Here is a 9,606-nt window from a genome sequence, read left to right as displayed (position 1 = left end):
ATAGATGAATGTTTTAGGGTTGCTTGAAGAATACAGTGGGATTTAACTCTACAGAAAGCCTAATCAAGTTGGTATGTGGCGATGTGTTAGTGATTGAATAAATAGGATTTTGGAATGTGAGGGCTAGAAGTGACCCCAGCAGTAATAACAGTTGCCTCGTTTTGGATAAAGAAACTGAAGCCTAGAGATGCTAAGTGAAGGCATAAGATCACTTGGAGCTTTAATGCCATGGTTGATGCTAGAATCCACATTTGCCAGTTGCTAGTTGAGTGCTCTCTGCACACATCGCTGTTTAATAATGGGAAAAAGGGTGTGCCTAGAGCTGAGAAGACCAGCGCGGGTCTTCTCACTCGGGAATTTGCCTTTCTTATATTTCATTCTTAAATTTTTAGAATTATTATGGGGCTTTGAACTGCTTGTTGGAATCATAAATTTACTGAGCAGTTACCACCATCATTGCTTAATGTAGAATCTTCACAACACTGTCTTGAGGTATAGGTACTGTAAACACATTTTACAGGTAAGAAAATTAAGACTCAGAGAAGCTAAGTAAATTAGCAAGGTGAGGGGCGCCTGGGTGTCTCAGTCATTAAGTGTCTGCCTTCGGCTCGGGTCATGATCCCAGGGTCCTGGGATCAAGCCCCACATCGCTCCGCGGGAAGCCTGCTTCTTCTCCCTCTCCCACTGTGTCTCTCTCTGTCAAATAAATAAAAAAAATCATAAGAAAAAAAAGAATTAGCAAGGTGACATCCATGACTAAACAGAGGAGCTAGGATTAGGTCTAATTTCAAAGCTTATTCTAGTAATGGTTACTCTGCTAGCCCTTTCCTTGTGATTTGATATTGAACGATCTTTTTGGCCAAGATACCTTTTTCAGAGAAGGAGCCCATGAATGTGTGGGCTATGGCACTGTCTCCATGTTCTCTGTCAGTGGGGGCCAAGGAACATCTTCATAAGGAGGCAGTGCTCTAAAGTAATACTTGGAACTGCTTCTTCGTATGTTTTAGGAAACAATGATGTAAAATCATTTTAAACAGTTCTGTTCGCTACTGTCTGTGACATCATACCTTTTATTTTTAGAGTGTTAGGTAATTAAAGCAAAACCCTGGACCTTTGTATGTGTTCTGTGGGCTCTTATTTCTGATGTCTGCCTTTACTGTGTTCTGGTTTTGTCTGTGGGAGAAAAATACCTCAACGGGCAGTTTTGGTGAGACTACGTGGTCACCTGAGTGCTAGAGAAGTTTTAGTTCCTTACTCAGACTATACTTGAACATTTCTTGGATATTGTTTCTCTGACCCCTTGTTAAAAAGTCAGCACATAGGGGTGCTTGGGTGGCTCAGTCGGTTAAACGTCTGCCTTCGGCTCGGGTCATGATCCCAGGGTCCTGGGATCGAGTCCCGCATTGGGCTCCCTGCTCAGCAGAGAGCCTGCTTCTCCCTCTCTCTCTGCCTGCCTCTCTACCTACTTGTGCTCTCTCTCTCTCTGTCAAATGAATAAAATCTTAAAAAAAAAAAAAAAAAAGCCAGCACATAGAAGGTTGTTTTTACTCTGTTGAGCCCTTATGGGAATGTAGTAAACATAAGACTCCTGAGAAAACTGAACCAATAAGACCACAAGGAACCAGCCCTGTGAAAACCAAAAGAAAGCTGAAGGGAATTCAGTAAAATCAGTTATATGTTTATCCTGTATGGTACGTGCGCTCTGCCAGCCTGTGGGGACTACAAGAGTAGAGAAAAAAGTCTCCATATTTCAGAAAACCACCATCATTCTGGAAGTCTGTGATCTCTGGGGGAACCAGAACGAAGATCTGTTTGTGTGCCCCTGTAATTGAAGCCAGGGTCCTGCCCTAGAGGAGTTCTGAGGAGGGATCATTAGCCTTTGGGTGGTGGGCTGGGTCGGGAGTGTGATAAAAGTGGAAGATCAGGTGTGGCCAGTTTGTACACTTAAGGAGAATGTGTGAGAGCCGCTAGAGCTGGGCCCTTGTGGCTCTTTAATTGAAATTAAGTAAAATTTAAAATTCCATTCCTCAGTTGAGGTACCACCTTTCAAATGCTTAATAGCCACATGTGGCTTGGGACTGTCCTATAACAGCACAGAGAACACGTCCCTCACTGCAGAAACTTGTATTGGGCAGAATTTTGTCACACTGTTTCTCACTTCTGCCCAGTGTAACACATGGTGACTTCTGTGACAGCACTGAAATTGTTTTTATTTTTTTCTTTAATGAGCATACCATTTAGCTAGCAGGGCTAAGGAATTTTAGTTAGGGTGGCTGTTTTATATATTGCTGTTTAGTGTGTAAAGAGGATTAAAGATCAGTTTTATATCTAAAGCAGTACAAATTCAAATTGGTTATTTATGAAATATACAGATTAAGCACTTTCAAGAATTGGCCAGACATATGTGTTGAAAACACGTAGCTTGAATTAAAACATTTCATTATCTACCACCTGTATGGCCTTGACTAACTTGTGCTATACTGATGAGCTGACAAAGTACGAGTCTCCATGTTGACGTCTTTTGATTCATGATCAGATCTTTCATTTCAGTGAGTTCCATGCTAAACATGGGGCTTGAACTCATGAGCCCTGAGAACAAAGAGTCTCATGCTCTGTCGACTGAGCCAGCCAGGTGCCCCCTCCATGATCAGCTCTTTTAAAAATATTTATATTCTTTTTACAAAAATTACAGTGAAATCATGGGGTGCCTGGGTGGCTCAGTTGGTTAAGTGTCTGACTCTTGATTTCCACTCAGGTCCCGATCTCAGGGGCGTGAGATTGAGCCCTGTGTTGGGCTCCACGCTCGGTGGGGAGTCAGCTTCTCTCTCTCCCTCTCCTTTTGACCCTCCCCCTGCTCTCTTTCTCAAATAAATAAATGTTTAAAAACAAAAATTACAGGGCGCCTGGGTGGCTCAGTTGGTTAAGCGACTGCCTTCGGCTCAGGTCCTAATCCTGGAGTCCCGAGATCGAGTCCCGCATCGGGCTCCCTGCTCAGCAGGGAGTTTGCTTCTTCCTCTGACCCTCCCCGCTTTCATGTGCTCTCTCTCTCTCTCTCTCAAATAAATAAATAAAATCTTAAAAACAAAAAAAAGCAAAAAAAAACCATAAAAATTACAGTGAAATCCATGTAACATACAATTAACCATTTTAAAGTGAATAATTCAGCTAGTGTTGTGCAATCACCACCTCTGTCTAGCTCCAGAACATTTTCAGCACCTTCCCTGCCCCCCGAGAGGAGACCTGTGCCCGGTCAGCAGTTACTTCCCATTCCCTTTGCCTCCTCCCAGCTTCTGGCAACCACCAGCCTGCTTTCTGTCTCTGTGGATTTACCTGTTCTGAACATTTTATATGAGTGGAATTGTACAGCATGTGACCCTTTGTGTCTGGCTTATTTCACCAGGATCAGATTTTCTCTTAGCGGTTTTAACATTCAGATCATCATCGGTGTTAAAGCACAGGCAGTCATACTGCCTGACAGTAACATCTTTCACCTCTTGTTTTAAAATTTGTGGTGATACACCCAGTATCACACCTAGTTCATTAATCTTCCTTTATCAGGAACCAGAGTATTAGTTTCCCTTTTAATTTGGGATATGGCAGGTTACTCATTGATGCAGTCTGATAACTTTCCCACTTAATTAGAATCGTTCGTGTTTTGAATACTTGACAAGGGTGTATTTCTGAACATACCATTGGAAAATATGAAACCATAATGTCACTCCTTACTCCTCGGAAGGTTTACTAGCTTTTCCTTCACCGGGATGTGAACTGTGCAGGACTTAAATCACGGTCATCTGTTTGCTGACCATGAACAAATGACTTTGGGCCCTTGTAGAATTCTGAGCCCGGGCTCCCTAGTGCTAGTAAAGTCAGGATATGATATGCATTATGAATAAGACCTGAGTAGAATGAACTGGAAAGTGTTGACTGTGTATGTGTGTGTGTGTAAGAAGACTGGGGTGCAATTAGATTGAGAAGTTTAAAAGAACATCTTGCTATATCTGATTTTTCTGGTTCATTATTGCAGAAATACCAGTTCACAAATGTCGCTAGCCTTGCCATTAGGTTTATAATGTGATCCATGTCTGGATGCATGGAAGGCTTTTTTCCACATTGGGGAAAGTATGGTCAACTTCTTATTTTGGGGCCCTTTAATACCATTAGGTATATATTAAGCACTTAATTGATTTTGGTATTTGACTCTCTCTGTCCCTGTGAGCTTTACGAACTTAAGGCAAACATATCATAAATAGGACGTTTTGAAAAATAAAGCCGTGAGCAGATTTTCATTATGGTGCGTTCTGCAGCCACTGAGGTGGTCTGGTGACTGATATCATTATCCTGAGCAGCGCCTTACAGTCTTCTGCATGTATTGTGTATTTGTAAATCTAAGAGTTAGTTCTAGAACTGGGTGGTCAGCTATGTGTATTGTTGGGTTTTGTAAAGCTCAGCTGCAGTTTGGGGTATCTTACTGTGTGATCTTTTTCCTGCCTTAAAACACTACGTCCTCTCTGACTCAGTGTACTTTTATCGAGTAATTTTTCAGCAGGGGCTGTTTGAAGGAGGGCGAGATGGCGCTTGTCTAACTTGGAAAAGCCCGGTTGGGTCGGGTTTGTCTGAATGTTAGATGGGAGTGATTGCAGTTACGTATTTTCAGGGTGTTTGGAGGGGATTGAATGAGTCAGCACATCACGGCTTGTTAAAAATCAATTGGAGGTAATATGCCCCGACCTCGAGCGCTGTGTGGATTTGTGAGGGCCTCTGTCCAGGCTGGCACACATTTGATCCTCAGTCATGCTGGTTGATAGAGTCGAGTGTGTCCCAGCGTGTTAGGGCGAAGAGACTCACGTGTTGAATATCTGCTTGGTGCCAGGAGTTACTTAATACAAACCAAATGTATTCTCTCATTTAGTTCTCTCAGCGGTCCTGTCAGGTGGGTGGTATGTCATTAACAGAATTCCAGTGAAGTAGCTGCATCTCACAACCTGAAGTGACAAGCCAGCATTTACAGCAGGAGTCAGCTCAGTGCTAGCCCCTTACCACTACCCTGTGCTGCCCCCTCCAGCCCGAGGGAGGCATATGAACTTGGCTTTCTCTGAAAATTGAGAAATTTTCCTTCCCGCACCCATAAACTTTTCTTTGAAATAGGAAAACCAAAAAAAGTATAATTCCTGTTCCCTCCCACACCTCGTTCAAATGATTTTTTAGTTTCTGTTTATATCCTGCTAACCACGTAGGCTGGGGTCATCTTAGACCTTTCACTCCTCCTTCCTCCTCCTGCCAGATGATGCCTCTCTTGTCTTTTCCCTCGACCCCTCCTCTCTAGTTGTACCGCTCACGTGTTCACAGGGCATGCTTGCCTGTAGTGTGATGTTGGTCTTTCTGCCAGTGGTGTTTTTTTTTCCCTCTCTCATTATCTCTTTGCCATGGTAGAGGGACCTTCCCAAGTGACACTCAGCATGTCACTGACACTCAGCATGTCACTTCTCTTGGAAAAACTTGGTTGCCCTTTACCTTTCAGGAACAGGAAATTACTTTCTTCAACACTTCACATTGTTGAAGACTGGGCCCAAAACTTTGTCTTGACTTACAGGTGATTCTACGAAGTGATTTTAAATACGAGCTTTGCAGTTATGAATTCATTATTTATTATTTGGTGTGCAGGATTCAGGTGACTTCAAATTCTTTGATACCTTTTGCTTCTTGGAGATTTTTTTGAAGCAAGGGCACTTTCATATTGGGATATCATTTAGGTTTATCAGATATAAAAAATAAATTTACGTATTTGGGTATCAGTATATATTTCTCATACCTCTCTTCCAGGGATGTCATACGTAGATTTGCAGTGTGGCAGCTGTGGAAACTGGATTGTTGCTTGATCTTAGAATTCTAATATAGGGCAAAACTGGCGTCATTGTAATCACCATTTCTGACACGTTGTAAGGGATCCTTTGCATTTCAAGGACTTTGTGTGAATGTCCTTTTTATTTTATTGGTATCAGATAGAATTTATTCAAGGATCTTAGTAATAATATGTGATTATGGAATTTTAAAAAGAGCTAATCATAGCTTTCTTGGCCACCTGGAGCTAGCAAGAGAGAATCTAGAGAAGTAATGTGTATTTGTTGAGCAAAATCTTAATAATTTCATCTGCACTGGGCCGCAGATTACTTTTATAATAGCTTTGAAGGAAAAATTTTATGAAGCAAATTAAGAGAATAAGCATATCTTTATGAATACATTTCAATTACTGAAAATATGGTAAAAATCTGCTGTAATCAGTAGATGTTTAAAAGATTTTTTAGGGGCGCCTGGGTGGCTCAGTTGGTTAAGCGACTGCCTTTGGCTCAGGTCATGATCCTGGAGTCCCTGGATCGAGTCCCGCATCGGGCTCCCTGCTCGGCGGGGAGTCTGCTTCTTCCTCTGACCCTCCCGACCCTCCCCCCTCTCATGTGCTCTCTCTCTCAGTCTCTCTCTCTCAAATAAATAAATAAAATCTTTAAAAAAAAAAAAATTTTTTTTAAACAGATTTCTAGTTTGAACACCTGAGTTAGTTGCTGTTGGTCTAAATTACTGAGGTTTTTGTTGGGCTATTGAAATTCTATTTTTACCGTATCTTAAAAGATAGATGAAAATGGATGTATAGGACTTAATTTTTAATAGGACTTATTTCTATTATACAGCACCTGTGGAATCTTCTCAAGACGAACAGTCATTGTTGTGTGAAGGTAATTTTCTATGATATGATCCTTTGAATGTCTAATTGAGAAAACATGGGTTGTCTATGGTGTGTGAAGCCTGGATATTGTTTTGTAAATATATATTATCTCAATTTCTTGTCTAGGTTCAAATTCAGCTGTTAGCATGGAACTTTCAGAACCTGTTGGTAAGAAAATTTCTGACCATATTAATACGGTAATATGAAACCCTTTCAGGATATAAGGTGCAAATGTAAGTGTCATGGTTATTGTAATGCCTGCATTTAAAACTGACTTTGAGTCTTTTCTGTGGGACTTAGAAAGCAGACCTGGTTGGACATGAGCACTGCCATGATACACTGAATGGCCACAGATGTGAACGCTGAGTGGAAGAACGCTAAAGGCAGTTGAAGGACTTGTGCTTATTCGATGTTGTTTGTGAAAAATTTCCTTCCTTTTTGCAACTTTCTTACTCTTAAGGGTGTCAGATTCCCCATGTCTTTGATAAAGTTGATACCAAATGACTTGCAGAGGGAAAAGTGAAGATGTTGTAAATCCGAGTTCTGATTGTCAACTTTCCCGTTTTCCCTGTGTCAGGACATCCTGACACTGGAATAACTGGGCTGTTAGGAATGGTACATCTCCTGTTTACATTTTGTCTGTCCTTATGGAAGTGAAGCTTTGTTAAAATAGCAGTCTCTCATAGTCTCTGAGTCAGCTCTGATGTCCGCAGTGGGGCCAGCTTGAAAGCTGTCATCCATTTCTGTTGTGAAAGAGATTTTCCTGCTTATGTTTCACTAGATTGTTAGGAAATAGAACTAAATATGCAAAGTTCTATTTGTTGTTGGAAGGCATCTGTGTTTTACAGTACAGATTGTAAGTCTTTTTCGGAATCTAAGTTAAATGTCTTATTTCAGTAGAAAATGGGGAGACAGAAATGTCCCCAGAAGAATCATGGGAGCACAAAGAAGAAATAAGTGAAGCAGAGTTAGGGGGTGGTTCCTTGGGAGACGGAAGACCCCCAGAGGAGAACGCCCAAGAAATGATGGAGGAGGAAGAGGAAATACCAAAACCTAAATCTGTGGTCGCACCCCCTGGGGCTCCTAAAAAAGAACATGTAAATGTCGTATTCATTGGGCATGTAGGTAAGTTACACTCCTAGCAGTGAAGCAGTGACCGGTCATTAGCTACATCAAACAGCTACTTAGAGAGGTTTAGTGAAACTGAACTGAATTACTCTGAAATGTTTTGATATTTAACTTGATAGATTTTTTTAGCTGGCAAAGCATTGCCAACGCTTTGTTGGACATATAAATAATTTTGTAATGTCATGGAAGCTGGAAGAGCATAAGCTTCAGTATATTTGTATGTTATGCACAGTTGGTTTATAGACCCCCCCGATGGTGGCTAAGCATATTATGACATCTATTAGTTAATATTCTAGAAAATGTGTCTGTTGTTTTGTGTGAACTTCAGTTAATTTGTTAATTTTATGGGCTTCATCTAACCTAGATAGTTTTAATTTTGTGTGACAAAGGAAATTAATAATTTGGAGTGACTTCTGGATGCTTGTGAGGTTACTGGTTTAGCACAGAACAAAACCCTATTTAATTTACTCAGATATTCCCTGACCATCTGACTTAGCCCCAAAATCATGAGAAGAAAATACAGAATCATGTGTCCTTTTTTCCTTCCCTTTATCTCTGCCTTCTCCTGAATATAATGCTACACCGTACGACTTCTTTTAGTAGCAAGAACTCCTTTGAAATTTGTGAAGGGACACCTATATTTGCTAAAATTAGTGAAAGGCAGACTACCTAAATGTAGTTCACAGCTCTTTGGCTGCTTTTGCTCTCCCCTGAGATTCCCCTTGGGTAATTTATATTCTGTTGCTGCTGTGCTCTTAGCTGAAGGTCAGAGAGCAGTCTGTTCAAACATTCTTCTTTATCAGTAAAGTAGTTCTAACTTCTTGATCAGTATAAGTCATTGTTGAGCGGCAAGGGGTCTTGGCAGCTTCTTTTGCAGCTGAAATTATGTAATTATCTATGCTAATTGGTAATGGTGTTAGCACATATAGCGGTTTTTTGTTGTTTTTTTTACGCCTGTGGTTTGCATATTATTGATGTTGTTGTTACTTTTAGATGCTGGCAAGTCAACCATAGGAGGACAAATAATGTAAGTCTATATTTTTTGTTAAATAATAGAGTTAACTTGATTGAATGAATTTTGGGCATTGTAAACATACAATCATACAAAGGAGATAAAGCAGGTCACCTGAAAAAGTTAGGAAGACATTACCTGTAAGGAAAGCTGATGTTAAGAAGGAATTTTTGCAGTGTGATCATTGTTAGTATTTTTTGGTGGATTTTAGGCATTCCCTAGAATTCTTTGGTTACCACTGTCAGGCTCTTCTGGAACATTAACTAAATGTATTTCTGAAAGCTGTATTTTAGATTTTTTTTTTTTTATAAAAGCTAATATAGAACCCTAGATAGTAGGAAATCTTAGTTTGCTTTGAATATAGTTTCCTTAGGAATAATGAAAACCAGCACATGAATCTGGTACTTGGCAGGGAGGGAACTCCTTATTCCTGATTCATCAACTCTTTAAATCCTGGGTGGATTCATCAAAGACAGGTAGTCTGCTAGCATACTGAGAAAATTTGTTATCATAATTTTTTATCATATATAGAAGCTATCTAAGTATGAAAACACCATGGTTGATCTTTAGCAGTGTATTCTAGTATTGAAAAAAATTTTTTTTTTAAGTTCAACATTTTTTTTTATTCTTATGTTAATCCCCATACATTACATCATTAGTTTTAGATGAAGTGTTCCATGATTCATTGTTTGTGCACAACACCCAGTGCTCCATGCAGAATGTGCCCTCCTCAATACCCACCACCAGG

At 40.3% G+C, this 9,606-nt stretch overlaps 1 protein-coding gene across 1 annotated transcript; it reads left to right on the top strand.

Annotated features, from left to right (window-relative positions):
• Positions 1-6,515: 6,515 nt before the first annotated feature.
• Positions 6,516-9,002, top strand: LOC145719508 (eukaryotic peptide chain release factor GTP-binding subunit ERF3A-like). The gene is made up of 4 exons (XM_081810996.1): positions 6,516-6,728; positions 6,845-6,886; positions 7,616-7,843; positions 8,840-9,002. The coding sequence occupies exons 2-4, from the start codon at positions 6,865-6,867 to the stop codon at positions 8,875-8,877; spliced, it is 288 nt and encodes a 95-aa protein (XP_081667122.1). The 5' UTR covers positions 6,516-6,728; positions 6,845-6,864; the 3' UTR covers positions 8,878-9,002.
• The last annotated feature ends 604 nt before the right edge of the window (positions 9,003-9,606 follow it).

This window comes from Leptonychotes weddellii, unplaced genomic scaffold, assembly GCF_054177405.1.
Source record: "Leptonychotes weddellii isolate Sample4059 unplaced genomic scaffold, ASM5417740v2 HiC_scaffold_4917, whole genome shotgun sequence".
Classification (NCBI taxonomy): domain Eukaryota; kingdom Metazoa; phylum Chordata; class Mammalia; order Carnivora; family Phocidae; genus Leptonychotes; species Leptonychotes weddellii.
The sequence above is the reverse complement of the archived record's forward strand: the minus strand, read 5'-3'. Positions and strand labels throughout refer to the sequence as shown.

What these genes read in the sequence shown, in the direction of transcription:
- LOC145719508 (XM_081810996.1), top strand. Translation starts at nt 6,865, where the DNA reads ATGGAACTTTCAGAACCTGTTG. An exon ending in GGAACTTTCAGAACCTGTTG is followed by an intron (nt 6,887 to 7,615) that starts GTAAGAAAATTT and finishes GTCTTATTTCAG; the next exon opens with TAGAAAATGGGGAGACAGAA. An exon ending in CGTATTCATTGGGCATGTAG is followed by an intron (nt 7,844 to 8,839) that starts GTAAGTTACACT and finishes TGTTACTTTTAG; the next exon opens with ATGCTGGCAAGTCAACCATA.